The sequence below is a fragment of the Equus przewalskii genome, chromosome 6 (assembly GCF_037783145.1).
Source record: "Equus przewalskii isolate Varuska chromosome 6, EquPr2, whole genome shotgun sequence".
NCBI lineage: Eukaryota > Metazoa > Chordata > Mammalia > Perissodactyla > Equidae > Equus > Equus przewalskii.
This window is the reverse complement of record NC_091836.1, coordinates 17,869,512-17,888,291: the sequence shown is the minus strand read 5'-3', so window position 1 is coordinate 17,888,291 and position 18,780 is coordinate 17,869,512. Positions and strand designations below refer to the sequence as shown.

Genomic DNA, 18,780 nt, shown 5'->3' with positions numbered 1-18,780 from the left:
ATAAGAAAAAATACTTTTTTGATTACAAGAAACACCTAACTGCAGTTAACATTAATGAGCACTTTTTAACTTTTTTTTTCAAGATTTTATTTTTTTCCTTTTTCTCCCCAAAGCCCCCTAGTACATAGTTGTATATTCTTCGTTGTGTGTCCTTCTAGTTGTGGCATGTGGGACGCTGCCTCAGCGTGGTTTGATGAGCAGTGCCATGTCCGTGCCCAGGATTCGAACCAATGAAACACTGGGCCGCCTGCAGCAGAGCGTGCTAACTTAACCACTCGGCCACGGGGCCAGCCCCTAATGGGTACTTTTAAAAAAAGAAAATAAAAAACAATTTGGCTAAAGGAGAGACTGGCAATCTATGGTGTTTGGACCAAACCCAGCCCCAAACAGTTTATATACAGCCTGTGAGCTAAGAATGGTTTTTCAGTTTAAAGAGCTGTAAAGAAAAAATAAAGAATATGTGACAGAAACCTTATGTGGCCCACAAAGTCTCAGATGTTTACTACCTGGTCCTTGACAGAAAACATTTGCAGACCCCTGGTCTGAAGAACAGCATCTTTTCTATGTTCCTGGTGAAGCAGCAGAAGTAAAAACTAGTCACCTTATATGTGCAGATGGTCAATTTCCTCTTCCTGGTTTCAGTGTTTCTCTGCAGTAATGTATTGCACATCTGGAAAACCTGCTGCATGACAGCATCTTGTCTCAGGTCATCACGGCCCTTCAGAATAATCAAAACACAAATAACTAAGCACAGGTCATTTTCTTTATTATACAATCACACGAAGAATCATCTGAAAACAGGGAAAGGGCACTCAGAAATCAATCCGAGCATCTGTGCTCCTCCTAACAGTCGCTTAAAGTAATCAAGACCCAATGCTATTCTTTCATTTAGAATAAGCTATAACACCATGTAGGCAGAACAATTTAGAAACAAGAAGTCTCTCCTAGCTGATTTTGTAATTAGGTTAACTGGAACTCCTCTACCTGAGGGCCACTGCAAAATCCCTGGGTGGTGCAGCACTACTCTCTCTCCACCAAACCCAGCGAGGCCCAAAGAGCTTTTGAGCAGACTACAACGGGAATGCTGATCCCTTTCTGGTCCATTTAACAGCACTTAGCAGAGTGCCAAACTCAGGATACTGGAGCAAGGGCCTCCAACTTGAACTATTTGAGAAAATATGCAACAACTAACAAAATAGTTTTTTCTATGACAAGCAAGCTGATTACTAGCCTCATCATGTCTGTACGTTAAAATTATTCTTTTACTTCTTTCAATTTTTGTAATGATGGTTTTTCAAAGATACAGAAAAATGAGGAAAAGCATTCTGCTTCTAGAAAATAATTATTTCTACTCTATAAGTTTTCCTCACTTGTAATTATTCAGAATAAAAACAAAGACCCAAATAAAGCAGGAAGAAAATATCAACTATAGTTTTTCTTTGACTTGCTTTCATTGACCCACTAAGAACCACACCAGAGAAGGGAAGTCTCACCTTGACAAGCTGTCTCCTTTCTTTGCCATCAGAGCCCAAACAATCTATTATTTTTGGTAAATTGAGACCTCCTGCTAAACGAAATTCTGCTTTAAATGATTGTATAGTCACCAGATTTTCATATTCTCCTGTGGGGTCCACCTAAGAAAAAGTATCAATATGATAATAGGTCAGATACACTATTTGCATTTAAATAAAGTGTAAATAACAATTTTAATATTAAACAGAGGAATGAATGACAATGTACTGTTGGTTAAGAAGTGGAGCTATAACTTTACTTTCTGTTTAAACGAAAGAAGATTTGACATTGGGAAGGTTTAAAAAAGTGACATAAACACAATTCACCTTCCTAAATATCTCTTAATTAAAGCAGGGCATGCAAAGTACCAATACCACTGAAATAATACCACTGAAAAACTATTGAAAAACCAGGATTCAGGTCTTACCATGGAATTGTATATGTTAAGTCATCTGAGAAATAAACTCCTCACAAGAACATGATTAGGTAAATTTTAGAAAAGGTGGAGAGTTTTCTGTTTTGTAACTGCTAAATCTGGCATTTCTAGGAAATAGCTAAAGAACTTTGCTGGTATGGCTGGAAAGATATGAGTTAATCCACATGATGCAACTACATTTCAGATCAAATAACTAGGGATTCTAAGCACTAAACTGTAAACTCAAAGGAGAGATTTACAATGTAGTTAAAATGATCATTTCTAAACTATAAACTTTATTATTATTACATATATCCTTGCCCAAATGGTACTTTTGGCAATAAAAGATCTTTATGACATAGCTAAAAGTATCATGCTTATATTACAGTCAATTTAATACTGTAAAATCAGTCAATACATTCTAATGCATACAGAATTTTTAAAACTAATATAAAGCAATTAGGAACTTTCCTGCCAAGTTAAAAATTAATCTTGGCATAAGCACATGGGCTCTCTCCTTCTTCTGGCCAATGAAGATAACAGACTATAGACCTTTTTTTTTCAGTTGAAGTATAACTGACATACAATATCCTATTAGTTTCAGGTGTACATCATAGTCATTCGACATTTATATACATTATGAAATGATCACCACAATCAGTCTAGTTACCATCTGTCACCATGTAAAGTTATATTATTATTGTCCATATTCCCTATGCTGTACATTACACCCCCAGGACACTAATTTTATAACTGGAAGTTTGTATCCCTTAATTCCCTTCACTCATTTTGCCTGCTCCCCCACAACCTCTCCCCTCTCTGGTAACCACCAGTCTGTTCTCCAGACTTGCTTCATAAGACAGATGCGGGGTGTAAAACTGAAGGCAAAAGAAAAGAAAACAGGAGAGGGCTTTAAGGATTTTAAGGCTTGGGCAGAGAATCAAAGAAGAAAACTACAGGATGAAACAAATGAAACTGCCAATATTTAACCAAATTTTGACCTATTAAAAAAAGGTTATTTCAAATGGTTTAACCTAATAAAGAGGAATTTAGTTTAATAAAAAATCAAAACAGTTAATGGCAAATTACCTTAATTTCCATAGTAGGGACAACAACATCTTCTAAGTTCTGAAGTTTAGTAATTGGCTGGTCTGCTGGAATATTTATGCCTTCTGTATATAAAATAAAGAGGCTTTAGTGACCACTGCAAACTGGGGAACAACACTCAAGGTAAAGCAGGAGAATTCAGCAGATGCCATAGACTCCAACCTGTGGTGAATCTGTGGTTTAGGCCCTGATTTAGAAATGAAGATCCAAGAGCTTGGGACACAATGTAACTCGGGCTCAGAGCATAGCAATGGATAACATGGCTTACAAACAAATTTGCAGGTTACTTGGCATTGGTAATTAGACCGGATTCCACGTGAGGGGCCAGGCTGAGCATCTTAAGATAACTATGTAACAGTTTGCACAGCACATAGATATTACTATTAAATGTAACTAAAGGACCTCACAATATATTTTTTTTTGCTTAAAGGAACACTAGAAGAAGTCTCATTCTTATATAAAAGTAACAATTTAAATGTGAAGACAATTCTGATTACTAAAGAATGAGGAGAGAGATACTCATAAGTGTACGCACATAACCAAGTATTACAGCAGCTTATAATTATTTGAAGAGACATAAGAAGAACGATGGATTACATGCGAGGCATTCTAACACTTACGGAGGAAATGATAAGGCCTTTTCATTTCTAAGTCCTAGGGTACAGTGAATAACCAATATCATTTTAAAAAACGTCAACTTTGAAAATTCTCAGTTATTCAGTTATTTTAATGAACTTGGCCTCTATGCAATTCTCTGCAACAAATTTGTACCAGATTACTCAGAGCAATCAAATAATTAATTCAGTGCAGTCACCTATTAATCAATTCCGCTAAAAGATATTAAGTGAAAAAAATGACAGGAGTGTGGTAAAGCTATGAGATAAAAATTAAGTTTTGAATCATGTATTAACTGTAACCATCAGGACCTTCATATTTGCAATTACCGTATTTGTGATTTTAAACACATTTACATATTAGGCTCTATAATTAATAGACCCCTACAGAGAAGAACATAGCAAGAAAGCAACACTCATTCTTTCAAACACATACGTCTCTGAGTCCTCCAATGAGTGGCATCTAAGTTTGCTAATATAATATAAGCATCACAAAGCGCCTCAACACTTCTGATCATCTGAGGTCTTCTACTCCTGATAGTATGTATTATTTTGTTTGCAGCCTCAGTTCGATCCTGTTATTAAAAAACAAACAATATCACATAAGGAAATACCCAACAGAAACTTTTCAGTTATAAAAACAAAGGAAAAAGAATTTATACACATATCTAGACAATGGAAGGACTATAATCTCTCAGATACAAACACAACAGTCACCTTATGAATGAAATACATCAAAGGTATAATAATCTCAAGAGAAATGACTCGGGTGCCTTTCAAAATCTATTTTTTCTTTGCTCACTGCTGTGAGGAAAAAAAGTGAAATATTATTGGTATCGCCAATGCTTTAAGAAATTCAGGAATTCTGAGCCAATTTTAGGTGGCACCATAACAAAGGATTTACAAATTTACAAACTTACTTAGAATCCCTGAGACTTAAGAAAAGAATATTCTGGGAAAAATAAATACCACAATTTAAAAAGGTATGTATGTTTAATCCAAATACCTCATCAAGCTGAGAGCTTTGTTTAGGTGCACTTTTAGTTATTCTACTCCTTCTTGCTGCCTCTGGTTTGGTCAAAAATTCATCTTTGTTTGCATTTGCTAATGCAAGTATAATAAACAAAGTATGATGGGGGTGATCCATTGAAATTCTAGAGATGAGCTGTCAGAAAATGAAGACCTATTAGCTTTATGCAAACAAACAAAACATAGAAAATCCACAATCTTTCATTTTGCTTAACATTAAGATATGCGTTACCGTACTAGATACTGCAGTGGGTAGAGTGTGTGGATGTGTGTGAGAGACAGAGGGACATGGAGAATGAGAGAGTGAGAGGAGAACAAAGGAAATCTTTATTCCTGCCCTTATATGGCCCAATAAATATAACTAAAATCTTTTTGTATTTCCATTTTTGGAGTGGAACAGTAGTTTATACTTTATGTAGTACATAATATAAACAAAAAGCAGTAGCAGTGTTTGTTTTTCAGGTTTACTTACGTTATTGAGGACTTCATGAAATCCTAGGCCTCCCATCATCTTGGTCCCCATTCTAGCAGCCAATTGGTACATAAGAGGCAAAAATTTATACGATGGAATCTTTATTCCATCTCTCTATTATTAAAAAGAAACAAAATTAAGAAACAATGCATTTCAAATAGTCTCATATCTAAGCAAATAAATTATTCTAAGATAATGTTCTTCTACTAGCACAACCATCTAGTGGTTGTTAAAACTTCCTTAACTACATTTTTTTCCTTATAATCTATCTTACCTGAAAGTCTTTCTGATGAGTATTCTAGATTGCTTCATCAGTAAGTCATACTATTTGATTCTAAATTAAATTGTATTCAAAACTGGAATACTTGGAACACCTGCTTATATTCCAGTGAACCCAAGGACGACAAACATGGATCTGAGGACTATCGTGATCTTGACTCCTGAGAAGTCAGTGTGTAATAAAATGGAATAACTATTTTTCCCTATATGCTAAAAGTAACAGGATTTAATGTGCACTAGTAGCAGAGACTGGTTATATCTATTATGAGCCTTATAATCCTTTTCATTCAGAAGAACCATTTTACTTTTAAGCTTCAAACTGACAGCTAATACATATCTTGTAAACATAACATTAAGATTAGGAGTCATCAGTAAAATCTAAGATTTTTAAATTAAAACTTATGAAATACAGTAGTCCCCCCTTATGTCCGTTGCATTTTCTGTGGTTTCATTTACCTGCAGTCAAATGAGATCTGAAAATACTAAATGGAAAATTCCAGAAATAAACAAGTCCTAAGTTTTAAATTGCATGCTGTTCTGAGCAGAGTGATGAAAGCTTGCACCATCACACTCCACCCTGCCCGGGACGTGAATCATTTCTTTGTCCAGGGTATCCACGCTGTACACACTACCTGCCCCTTAGTCACTCTGTAGCCATCTTGGTTATCAGATTCACTATTGTGGTGGTATCTCTGTGCTTGTGTTCAAATAACCCTTATTTTACTTAATAATGGCCCCAAAGTGCAAGAGTAGTGATGCTGGCAATTTGGATATGCCAAAGAGAAGTTATTGTTGTTAATCTCTTACTATGCCTAATTTACAAATTAAACTTTATTATAGGTATGTATGTATAGGAAAAAACATAGTATCTATAGGGTTCGGCACTATTGTGGTTTCAGGCATCCAATGGGGGGCTTGGAACGTATTCACTGTGGATAAGGGGGAGTATTGTCTTGCTGCCATATGTTTTCTTAAAATTTTTTTTTCCATTTACAAAAGCAATTCACTATAAAAATCCCAGAAAAGCATAAAGCAGGGGGGAAAAACTCACCTGTGATCACATTTCTTTAATTGCTTTCCAAATCCCCCAATCTAGCATTCTGAGTACTTTCCTGTGATAACTGCACGGATATAGGAAAAGACTGATCTAAATTCTCTCACCTCTACATAAACCTGCATCATTAGAGCTAATCAGGTACCTATGTGTAACTGAACCAAGCGCTAGGGACACAAAGAAGTATACAACATCCACGACACTGAGGGGCTCATGTCTAAGCTTTTAAAGCACAGGCTAGAATAGTGGGTTGAAAAAGAAGACTTGCCTTCATCATGCCATTGACTTCAGATACTCCAGAATTTTCAAGCCAGAGGGAACAAAGACGGAATATCCACATATCATGCCCTTCTCCACTTAATAAGCAACTGATGTAGTTTTCAACTGCTTTACATAAGAAACGTTTACGATCCTCCTTCAGTGCACGGAGCGCACATTCATCCAGCTCCAGCTCTCGCTGAACCTTTATTGTGTATCTTGCATGGGATAATTAAAGTAAAACACAAAAATCATCAAATTTTATAGAACTGCAAAATCATACATGATATACAACGTCAATGAAAAATCAGGTATCTATCCCAGGAGAAAAAGCAAAATTCCAAGGATTATAAAGGGAAAAAACTTGGAATAAAGGGTTTAATTACATCAAATAGGTAACTATTCTGTATTTAATATTAATACCTCTCTCTTTTCAACTATGATACCAACAAATAAACAAAAAAAACAAAACAAAAAGCTAACATTCACATACTCTACAATGAGTTCACGCTCTGGTTTTGTATATACAGATACACAGTGACTGTGTATATCTTGCCACTTGTCACTTGTAGACACCTAGTTACCTGTTGGTCTGAATTTTATGTTCCCTAAGAAGGCCCACTTCCTCTTTGGCCCTTTTCAGGAGAGCTTGCTTGTTTTCAAATTCTGATGATTTCATGTAGTTTTCAATTCTTTGGTACTGAGTATCTGAGAACCGTGCTAAAGAGAGAAAGGCCTTCATTTTTCCATTTCTGAGCTCATCATTGCTTTCTCCATCACAATTTCCAGCAACTTCTACTGCCTTCAAAAAAACACAGTCCATTTATATTGTATTTACAGATACTAAATGCATCTAAATAATCACTCAGATCAAAGAAACACCCACAGTAAAGTTCAACTTTATACACATGTGTAAGCTAAATTATATGCAGTATTTTCTTGACTTTTCAAAACAACTTTGACAGTACAGAAATAACCCAAAGAGCTAATATTTGTAAAGAACTGTGCAAAAACAAAGGACTCTACAAAATTTAAAGGCAATCATATTATGCTTTTCATGTCACACTTATTTAGTGAGGTAACTATTTCCAAAATTAGTTAAACTTCAGGAATAAGAGGGAGAAACAGGAAGGTGAAAAGGGGCTGAAGACTGAATCTTAGCCCTACTTAGATAGGGTGGTTGGGCTACAAATGAATTGCAAAGGCTGACTTGCACTTCCTTAATCAGCTATTTTTGTAGATAAATAAATGGAGAAACGACTTGTTGACAGAGGAGCTGGCGGTGAGGTGTAGAAAAGAGACATATTTGGGCTGTCTTTCAAAACATGCTCCTTCTTTTCTAACATTCTGTTTCATTCTGTGCTAAAGACTACACAGAGCTTCAACAGTAGCATATACGGAAAATTGAAATCATACTTTTATTTCCTTTTGAAATATATTTGTCCTTGATAAAAAGATCAAATGTATTCACGCTAAACAACTCTCTCAAGGGTTGCTAGAAAATCTTACCTTTTCCAGATAGGTCTGCATGATGACTGCAGGATTTTCTAAGCAAGTTTCTGCTAACCAGTTGCCACAAATCCTCAGACATTCTGTGTACATAAGTTTTAGGTTGGGATCATTCTGTATACAAAAAGCAAAACCTTAAAATGTAATTTATTACCATGACTGCACAAAAATATCTTCCATATGGGGGACAAAAGTAGGTTAAAAATGTTTTCCCTCATCTGCTTTCACCATACAACTATTTTAATAATTCCAAGTATGTAAGTTTATGAAACAATTATCCTCTACTGTTTATTATTATTACTATTATTGGAGCCAACTCCCAATTATTGAGTACTTGTATATGCCAGGCACTTTCTAATGGCTTTATGTATATGAACTCATTTAATCCTCACAAGAACTCTATGAAATGAGTACCATTATTATCCTTAATTTGCAAAGTAGAAAATTAAAACTGAGATACAAAGAAGATATGTAACTCTGGCCAGCCCTACTCCAAGGCCCATATTGTTAAGCAATATTTAAACATCATAGCATACCAACTTCCGGTGCTCTGGTATAACGATGAAATCTCTAACAATGGAGGATGTCATACCAGTGCCCAATACCAAAATGACAGTAAGGTGATATTCACTAAGCAGGTGTATGTGAGAAGGACATCATTGTGACCAAAACTTTAAACATTCAGACAAATTAAATAAATCAACCAAAAGACAGACTGATTGAATTGTTGTAAATAGGAAAAATAAATACTTTGCAAACATCTTTTACAAATATTAATTTTCCAGGCTGCTTTTTATAATTTCTTGTTCATCCATCAGTAATTTCAAGGGTTTAATAAAATTGTAGATTTATTATTTATAACAGTAAAATACTAATTCAGCCAATTAAAAAAAAAAAGTCAACCTCTGTACAACTGGCATCCAACTTCTTGATCATTTGCTTGAGAATACTCAGGGCAAGGCTCTGCTCCTCTTTTGCCCAGAATACTTGCGCTTCCTCCAGCTGCCACTCAGAGACTCCACAACTAGCTGAATTATACTGTTTAATTTGAAATATTGCCCTTTCAGGGAGCTGAAATGAAAATGGTATATGGGAATAAATACTTGTACTATTACTACTACTACCACTGAAAGCAGTAACTACCATCCATTGAGGACTTCATTATTTGTCAGGACTGCCTTCCCCAGCCCCCACGTCTGACTGTTTTTCATACATACAGAGTGTATAAAATCATTGAATTGTTATCAAGATAGTAAGTTATCTTCTCATTTCATGACCAGGAAGTTGAGGCTTAGAGAAGCTAAGTACCTTGTCTGAGGCTAAACTCAGGTCAAATTCCAAAATGGAAATCTTAAACAATTAGGATATATAATATTTTAATAGCGATCTTTGTCTCTCAATGACATTTCTTTTTTACTCACGCTTTCTATTTTCTGGGAAATAAAAGGAAAGGTCAGGAGGTGAGATAGTTTTAAATCCTACTACCTGAGTGTTCTTGAAAGTTCGGGCTAGTGTGGAGAGTTCTACAAGATGCTTGGTGAGAATGTCCTTGAAACACTGTCTTTGGGAGCTCTCCATTTCCTTTTCCATCAAGATCTCCAAAATGACTGTGCGTAGAGCCATGATAGGCTCCTGAAAACTAAAATCACTGTCTTTGAGAAGCTGGGAGTGCTTTCGCCACTTAATGTAGACTTCAGAGGGTTGCCTATCTGTGACTGATCTAAAAGCAAAAATCACAGAATTCATGTAAGGAAGAGAAATTTTAAAAAACTGGTATTCTGCAGGTTCTAAACTTAAGATATAATACAGTTATCTGTCACTGAACAATGGGGATATGTTCTGAGAAATGCATTATTATGCGATTTTGTCACTGTGCGAACATCAGAGAGTGCACTTACACACACCTAGATGGTATAGCCTACTACGCACCTAGGCTCTATGGTACCAATCTTATGGGACCACCATTGCACACACGGTCCGTTGTTGACTGAAACATTGTTACGGCACATGACTGTACAAGGGAGTTTTTGGAGTAACAAGATTACAACTTATAAATAATCTGAAATAATGACCAAAGTTTAGAAAACTACAAAATGGTCAGACCTCTGAGGGTCAGCAGAGGGGCCACAGAAAATAAACATTTTGAAAGATTTTCTTAAAAATATTCTTCGATCTCACAAAAAGCAGCACTTCTAAATATATATTCTTCTGACATGAGAACACATTCATCAGGCCTGTCATACAGAATGCCTACACTTCTAGTCCTGCTTCAGTGCTCCTTTTGGTAAAAGTGGACATGTCAGCAAGGAGATGAAGTAAACTCATTAATTACTTACTGTGCCTGCCAGGCACAGGAGATGACTCTGCATGATTACAGCTGTTAAAGAAATCACAATCCAGTGAAGGAAATGCTGGCATTTGGCAAAGGTTTCATTTACCAATGCTATTTATTAAAGGAAGAGAAAATGCATACTGTACAATTAGTTTATAACAACAGTATGCTTCTTAGATGTTCAAACTAAGCAATACTGTCCAATCCTTCAGGACTACTGTACTGAGAGAAATCAGGATGAAGCAGGGAGACTAGGAAGATGACAAGGCGATGACAGGAAATGAAAGCTTGCTTAGTTGCTTGATAAACAAGGAAGCATTAACACAAATTCATAGGAACCAAAACTTTAATTCCTCTCAAAATGATCCTAGGGTAGCTTTTTAATCTCAAGAACCTCTTTACAATATTACAAATTATTGAGACCCCAAAGAGCTTTCAGTTATTGGGTTATAACTATTGATATTTACCATATTAGAAACCAAAACTGAGAAAAACCTACTATGCATTAATTTATTTAAAAATAACAATAATAATGGGGCCAGCCCTGTGGCCTAGTGGTTAAGTTCACCATGCTCCATCTCCGCAGCCCAGGTTCAGATCCCATGCGCCAACCTACACCACTTGTTGGCAGCCATGCTGTGGTGGCAACTTACATACAAAATAGAGGAAGACTGCCACAGACGTTAACTCTGAGTGAATCTTCCTCAGCAAAAAAAAATTTTAAAAAGTAACAATGAATCAACTATATTGTAAATAACATTTTTATGAAAAATAACTGTACTTTCCAAACAAAACATTGAGAAGACTGGCACTGTGTTGCATTTCTGCAAATCTCTTTAGTTTCTGGCTTAATAGAGAAAGTTGAATGCTCATCTTTGCCTCTGCACTTGGTTTGTTGTGATATGATGTTCTGGTTGAAGCACAGAAAGAAAATCTGCCCTCATACAGATATGTAGGTGGCAAGGGAAGATGATGTTAATGGTCTTTTCAGATAATTGTGGATATTTTTCTCTGATACCTCATGAAAACTGTACTGTACCTTATGAGAGAATGAGACCAAAAAAAGCAAATAACATCTTGCTATAAGTTAGATAGTTTTGATTTCATGGACCCCCTCAATGGATCTTGGGGACCCCTAGGAATCTGTACACCACACTTAAAACTGTTGTCCTAAGTATTAGTTCACCAGCTCATCAAACTTTCCCTCTGTCTCTCTTCCTTATAATTCCCTACCAGAGGAAGAGCCAGTATTACTCTTAAGGAGTTTCTTAAGGAATTCTATCCTTTCTTTAGTTGGAGACATCTTTCATTCAGAGGAAAAGTTCCTAGATTTCTGGCAGTAAGAACCACCAATATACTTATCAATGAAAGCAGAAAACAGTTTTGTTCCTTTATTCTCTAGTTAAGAAGAGCCACATCAATGACTTGGCCTTCTGCTATGCAATTTTGAAAAAACCCTATTATTTTCTGACTCTAAAATTTCCTTCTCTTTTCTACTTACAAAACATATTCCAAGTTTATTTTAGCATAAAGGTACATGATCTTGGTAACTTATACCCTCTTTCCATCCTCTTATAATGATGATAATGACTCAAAATGACGAGGCTAAAAAGGGCCCAGAGACCATCAAATATAAATCCCCCATTTTAGAAATGAGGAAAGTGAGGCCCAAAGAGTCAAGTGACTTTCTCAGGGTCACAAAGTCTGAACTTAGATCCATGGTATCCTGAATAACTGTTTTATGTCATTTTCCAATATTTCTGGATCACCTTCTTCTCACCATTATAAGAGGTAATCTTCCCTCAACAGCTACTCCAAATTCACTGACGGTCACTGAATAAAGACCACTGAATGTTGACTAAGAATCAGTCACCAGGAAAAAGCACTTGGGGACACAATCATAAACAAAACGATGGGCCCCACATTTAGGGAGCTTCCAGTATAGCATGACAGACTATACATAAAATGACACCAATGCCAAGGCAGTGCGAAAACAGAGTGGAGTATAGTGTGCTACAGCAAAAACATGAAGAAACAATTTTATCTGGGGTAGAACAAGGAAAAAGCTATAAAGAGGACAGTACAATAAACCTAATTCTATAAACCTGAATTTTTACAATGAAATTTTTTTTTTAAGGAAGATTAGCCCTGAGCTAAGATCTGCCACCAATCCTCCTCTTTTTGCTGAGGAAGATTGGCCCTGAGCTAACATCCCTGCCCATCTTCCTCTATTTTATATGTGGGATGCCTGATAGAGCATGGCTTGATAAGTGGTGCGTAGGTCTGCACCTGGGATCAGAACCAGCAAATGCCAGGCTGCCGAAGTGGAACGTGCAAACTTAACCACTTTGCCACCAGCCTGGCCCCTACAATGAATATTTTTGCAAATGTTTATTTTAATAAGAGCACAGTTCACTAGGCTAATCAACTTATACCTTGATAACAGGAAAGAAACAAACCTACTGCTGGTCTCTATTTTTATTTTTTAAAGTCACTATTGGTAAGAGAAAAGCTGCATTTGAGGATTACAAAGTCACATGAACAACATACCTTGAGAAAAGCTCCCCAATGTTTTCGAGCTCTCCAATGGTCTGCAATCTGCTAAGTGTGGGGTAGAGTGAATACACAGACTCAAGGCTACCTTTACACAATTCTTCCACTTCTTTCACTCTAGTGGCAGAAAAGACAAGACACTTTGAAAACTAAGAAGAGGTTTTCAGGAGGATAAAAGTTCAAATTTGTTGTTAAAGAGTTCTCATCATAGGCTTTGATGTTGATCTAATAATACTAATATTCACAAGCGCCAGCATAATGCAGTGAAAACAAAGTAAATCGTGGAATCATACAGACCTAGAGCTAAATCCCAGTACTGCCACCTATGGCTGTATAACTTTGGGCACATTATTGGATTTCTCTGCACCTAAGTCTTTTCACTTCCAAAATTATTTTGAAGACTAGAGAATACATGTGGAAAGAGCCTAACAAAGTAGCTAGTACATAATAAGCACTTAAACGGCAGCAAACATTATTTCAGTAATAAAATACAGAATTTAATTAGGTCACTAACTGCTGTTAAACAAAAAACAATATGTTACATTTGTTTAGCCTGTTATAGCTAAGTACTTTCTTGTGCATTCTCTCATTTGTGCCTCATAACAAGCCTGTAAGTAGTCACCACTTTATAAAAAGAGCACTAATGCTATGAGACGTGAGTGTCATACACCTATTAGAGGAGACAAGATTAAAACTCTCAGTACGCTGGTCCAGGAAGAGAAGAGAGGAGTGGGAATTGACAAGACTTTCTTGAGGGTTTGGTGGAAAGAATTCCCAAAGGGAATTTTTTAAAAGGAAAGAATATATTTGAACTACAGAAATAAATAAAAAAGTATTACATAAGAAAAAACAATGTAACAATTTACATAAGTAACTAACATGAGCATGCTCCTGCATCTAAAACAAAAAATAAAAAGGTAACATTAGTACTATATATATATGTGACATATGTACATTAAAGAATTCTCTAATATTAAACATTTAAATCATGAAGAATACATTTTCAAGGTACACAATAAAATTTTAAAGATAGGCACACTCACAATTCTTACAAAAACATGCTTGCAGAAGATAAAACTCACCTGAGTACTCATTTCTCAGATGTGCAAAAGCTATGAAATTGCTAATCACTGGATATTGCCTCCCCTTTGCACTGTTTGTGTTTCAACATTGATTGTATGAACTCTTGCTTACACAGGGAATTTTTTTTGAGAGGAGTGACGTGGAATGTCATGGAAACAACCGATCACAGCCACCAAGACCTTACCCCTGCACCAGCGCAAATCCTCACGTTGAAATTATTCATCAAGTTTTCAGAAAAGAAGCCATGACATTAAATGTTAAAATATGATAATTCTTTCTTTTTATAATACCTGGCATATTTGAGACTTTCATAAAACGTGGAGAATTCTCTGTCTCTTAGAGACTGCAGAGCATTGTACAACGACTTGTGGTAACTGGCTCCTTCTGCTCCTTTGCTGTGAGATAATTGAAAAAAAAGAAAGAAAAAATATATTTAAAACAAATAATCCTAAAATATGCATGTATAAATAATTTCATCAAAAGACAAAATTTTAAAACTAAACTTAAGATTTCTACACTTAAAAAAATGCATTTCTAGATATTCCCGTAAAAAAATACAAAGAATTTTGTGGGTCAAATTCTTCAGGTAGAAAAAAGTAAATTTCTCAGATATTTTGCCCAGTTCTAAAATTGCTATAGTCTCATTTATTCAATGAACGCCTACTACATGCCAGGCACCAGGTTCTAGATGCAGGGAATCCATTAGTGGACAAGTCAGATCAGGCCCCTGTTCTCATGCAGTTTATGTTCTGGTTTGGAGAAGAGGGACAATAAATAAGAAAAATGTCAGATGGTGACAAGGGATATGTAGAGAATTAAAATAGGGTAAGAAAATAGAATGACTGGGTGGCTACTTTAGAATGGCTGGTCAGGAATGGAGTCTCTGAGATGTGACATTATTAAACTAGACTCTGAATGACAAGAAGCCACACACATGGTAACAGGGGCAAAAAGAAGATGCATTTAAGGCCTTTGGGTAGGAACAGGCCTGATGGAAAAACATGGACAAAGCCTATGTGGCTAAAACATGGTAGGCAAAGAGAAGAATCGTACATGAGGATTTGTAGAGGCAAGCAGGAACAAAGCTCTTAGAGTAAAAGATTTTAAAAATATGAAAGCATATCTCTAATTTTATAGCAATCTAATAGTTTGAAATTTGAAAGACACTCCAATTAATGAAAATTCTTTTTCTATGAAGGTGATTAAACACACAATTAATATGATTTAATTTTTAGGTGTTTACATCATCAAAAGATTTTTTATGTAAACACGAAATCTTTCATTAGATTAAGTGTTTGGCTTTTCATTCAGAAAATATGGTAACCTTACATATAGGTTATAAACATTATCTTCCTGTGTTACCAATTTAGCAGTATTTTTTTAATCAAAAAAAGTATCTCATAAATAAAGATAGGTAGTCTTTTATGTACCATCCAGTCAATAAGAGTGCTATCTGACTAAAAGTTTGCAGCAGGGAAATGCCTACATTTTTCTTTGGACCTAGAAACAATAAGTGAGAAGATTCTCATGAGAAAATACTTTTTATACTTATATTTTCAAATACATCTTGGGGGTGGCAGTGGAACTGCCCTAATCGAAGAAAAGAGTGAAATTCGAGCCTAGGTACACTAACTGCTCTTGCTATCTTATTCAAGCATTTAGGCATATCTACAGCCTGCAGAGTTTACAAAACATAAAAAACACAACTCCTGTTACATTCGTAGAGCAAGATAAAAACAGTTTGTTTATAACTAGAGAAATGGCAATAAAAAATGTCAGAGTTCTTTTTACTTGACACAAATGCAGTGGTCCCATTGCATATTCCTCCATGCTGCTTGGTAATGAAGTTCTTGTAGTTCAGCACACCACTCTTTATTTTCATGATCTAATCCTTTTAAATAGACAGAAAGAATGTGGCAGAGTCCCAAATTCTGCAAGGCCTGAACAGGAGTTTAAAAAAAAAACTAAGTAAGTAATCAAAGATAGAAAACTAGAGAAACAAAAAATAGCAACCAAACATGAACAGTAACTTTAAAAAACTTTAGTAGTTCACAATAAATTGCTTAAAATCCCAAATATTGTTTAGCATGTTCCCCCCACAACACAAAGATAGAGCTCAAAGGACTTTAATATTTGATGGAAGAATGGCTAAGGAATATTAGCCAGTAACAGATATGACAGCTTTTGTGACCAGCTCTAATGCAAACTATGAGAAATAGTTTACATGAGATTTTTCCATGTGAAGAACTTAATTCACTATGTGGCACACTGTACACAGTCAAGAAATGTCTTCTACTGTTAGCTAACAAGATCACGATCAACAAATCTACACTATCTTTTAGGTCACTGTCCTGTCTCATTTACCTGTGGATCCCTCTGAGTTTTTAGCCCAATGCCTGAAAAACAGACAACTTTCAGTCTTATCTCAGGAGTTTATGTGGCTGTAGAAATATTCCATAAACATACTGAAATATTCTCAGCACTACACTAATAGCACTTTACTGAAGTAGGAAAACAACATACCTGAATTATCCCTGCCTGGCGGGTTGATGAGGAGATTGCTGTCTCAAGGTCGTATGTTACTAGGGCTTTTCCCCACATTGCTTCATGTTCGTATGTTCGTAGTCTATAATTAAAAGTTTTCAAAATACCTTTGAGTTTTACATGCATGTAACTCCTTCACAAACAGAATTATTATATCATTATCTAGAAAAATGCAGTTTACCTAGTAAGGGGTTGTAACATTTTTCCTCCCCCACAGCCATACAGACTGTCTGGCTCTCCTATACTTCTGTAGATCTCTAACAGCAGATCCTAAAAACATGGAAACAACAAAAATTGTAGAGGAAAAGTATCACTTTATGAATTTAGCATATCAGAAGTTACATCATTACCAAGATGTAACTCCCAATTCTAAATGTTACATTATAAAAATAAAATATAATGATACTGAAGTATACACTAAAGATTTCGATCAGCAACACAACAAACCAATCCCAGTCAACAGAATGATTGTGGATGACCTGAGAATTGCTCACAATTTCATGAATTACATGAGAAATAAATCCCTACCTACGGGCTTTTAACACATGCAAAAATAATCATAAAAACAAAAACAAATAATCCTGTCAACAGCTAAAACTGTACAGGGGAAAATGACTTTCTGCAAAGTCTGACACTTGAAAACTGAATTTGGTAAAAATAAAGGTCATGAGTTTTTCTTTGAAAGAAAATTCAAAATTGCATTATGTTATAATCGGTAAAACATGATATGGATAAAGAAGTGGTTTGATGACTCAAATCTGTTGTAAAATTTACACAGTTAAAAATAGATTACGTGTAAAATCATCTCAGTAAAATAAAAACAAAAATAGAAAACTGAAAAAGTTAGAAACCGTATTGCACAGAAAAGTGATCAAGCAGTTTAACTGCCTTAATGGTGCTTGCTCTGGACAATATTTTCGAAACACAAATTCACTGATACTGGCATAATTCTAATTAAACTGTTTCTATTCATAAACATAAAATCAAGCCCTCAGTATTGGAACATTCAGTAACTAAGCCCAGCACAGTGCCTGGTACACAGAAAATACTTCAAAAACTCAGTAAAAGAGTTTGAGACTATAAAGCAGTAAAAAAAGGAAGGAGAAAAATCAGGATAATGTAGACAGAACACATTTTAAGCAAGGCATGCCTGACGGTGTTAAGTGTTAATGAAACGTTAAGGAAGATGTTGAATGAAAGGTGACCACCAGACTTAGTAACAGGAAGTTTATGGATGACATTAGCAAGTGCTACTTCAGTGGAGAGAGTGGAAGAAGCAGAAATGAAGATGGCAAACATAGACAACTCTCTCATAAAGTATCGCTGTGAAAAGAAGAGAGAAAAAAAGGGTGACAACACTTAAAAGAGAACACAGGGAAGAAGGAAATGATTGTGTGTTAGTGTGAAAGGGAATGTTTTTAATAGAAGTTTGAAAATGTCTGGATATGTTAAGAGGGACCACAGCACAATAAAAAATAAATTTTCTGAGAAAAAGCTGATGAAAAACAAAACATAGGAAGAAGGATTGGTCTTGGATAGGAGGAGAAACTGTTTGTTTCCTTTAACAAAAGGAAAGGTTACAACGGGAGGAGATGCAGGGAGATTTCTGTTTGATAGTGGGTTGTGGTAGGACTTCCTATTTGTCCCCTGTTTTCTCCAGGAAGTAGGAGGCAAGCTGAAAGCAAAAGCAGATAAGATCAGAGGTTTAAGTGTGGAGGAGAAGTTGAAATGGTCATTTTAGAGGAATGAGTTGACCAAACAAATTCAGTAAGAATACCAGACAGTACTGTGGGCCAATTTAAGAGTAGATATCAAGAAATTTATAGAAGAAGCAATCTGCTCTGAGATGTGACATAACAATAAACAAGTAAACAAATAAATACATAATTATAAATTATAGGTGTGATAAAGAAAGGGAACAGGGAATTGTGGCAGAAAATATATGGTATAAATTCACCCTATGAAATAGGTGGTTTTACTTCTGTCTTTCAGGTAAAGGAACTCACAGTTGGAAAGGTT

At 35.6% G+C, this 18,780-nt stretch overlaps 1 protein-coding gene across 6 annotated transcripts in view; it reads right to left on the bottom strand.

Moving 5' to 3' along the window:
- ATM (ATM serine/threonine kinase) overlaps positions 1-18,780 on the bottom strand; it is a 115,813-nt gene that overhangs the window by 22,185 nt on the left and 74,848 nt on the right. For 4 of the 6 annotated variants that reach the window (XM_070624831.1, XM_070624833.1, XM_070624832.1 and 1 more), the window contains exons 42-57: positions 16,943-17,031; positions 16,741-16,843; positions 16,009-16,157; positions 14,508-14,612; positions 13,132-13,251; positions 9,735-9,969; positions 9,153-9,320; positions 8,250-8,363; positions 7,325-7,542; positions 6,747-6,958; positions 5,150-5,259; positions 4,655-4,813; positions 4,085-4,223; positions 3,017-3,099; positions 1,494-1,634; positions 602-718 (exon numbers count right to left, since the gene is read on the bottom strand). In XM_070624831.1, the coding sequence (XP_070480932.1) occupies positions 602-718; positions 1,494-1,634; positions 3,017-3,099; positions 4,085-4,223; positions 4,655-4,813; positions 5,150-5,259; positions 6,747-6,958; positions 7,325-7,542; positions 8,250-8,363; positions 9,153-9,320; positions 9,735-9,969; positions 13,132-13,251; positions 14,508-14,612; positions 16,009-16,157; positions 16,741-16,843; positions 16,943-17,031 (2,262 nt within the window). Of the gene's footprint in view, positions 1-601; positions 719-1,493; positions 1,635-3,016; positions 3,100-4,084; positions 4,224-4,654; positions 4,814-5,149; positions 5,264-6,746; positions 6,959-7,324; positions 7,543-8,249; positions 8,364-9,152; positions 9,321-9,734; positions 9,970-13,131; positions 13,252-14,507; positions 14,613-16,008; positions 16,158-16,740; positions 16,844-16,942; positions 17,032-18,780 lie in introns of those variants that run through there. The other 2 variants (XM_008535501.2, XR_011541341.1) reach the window with 2 other exon arrangements.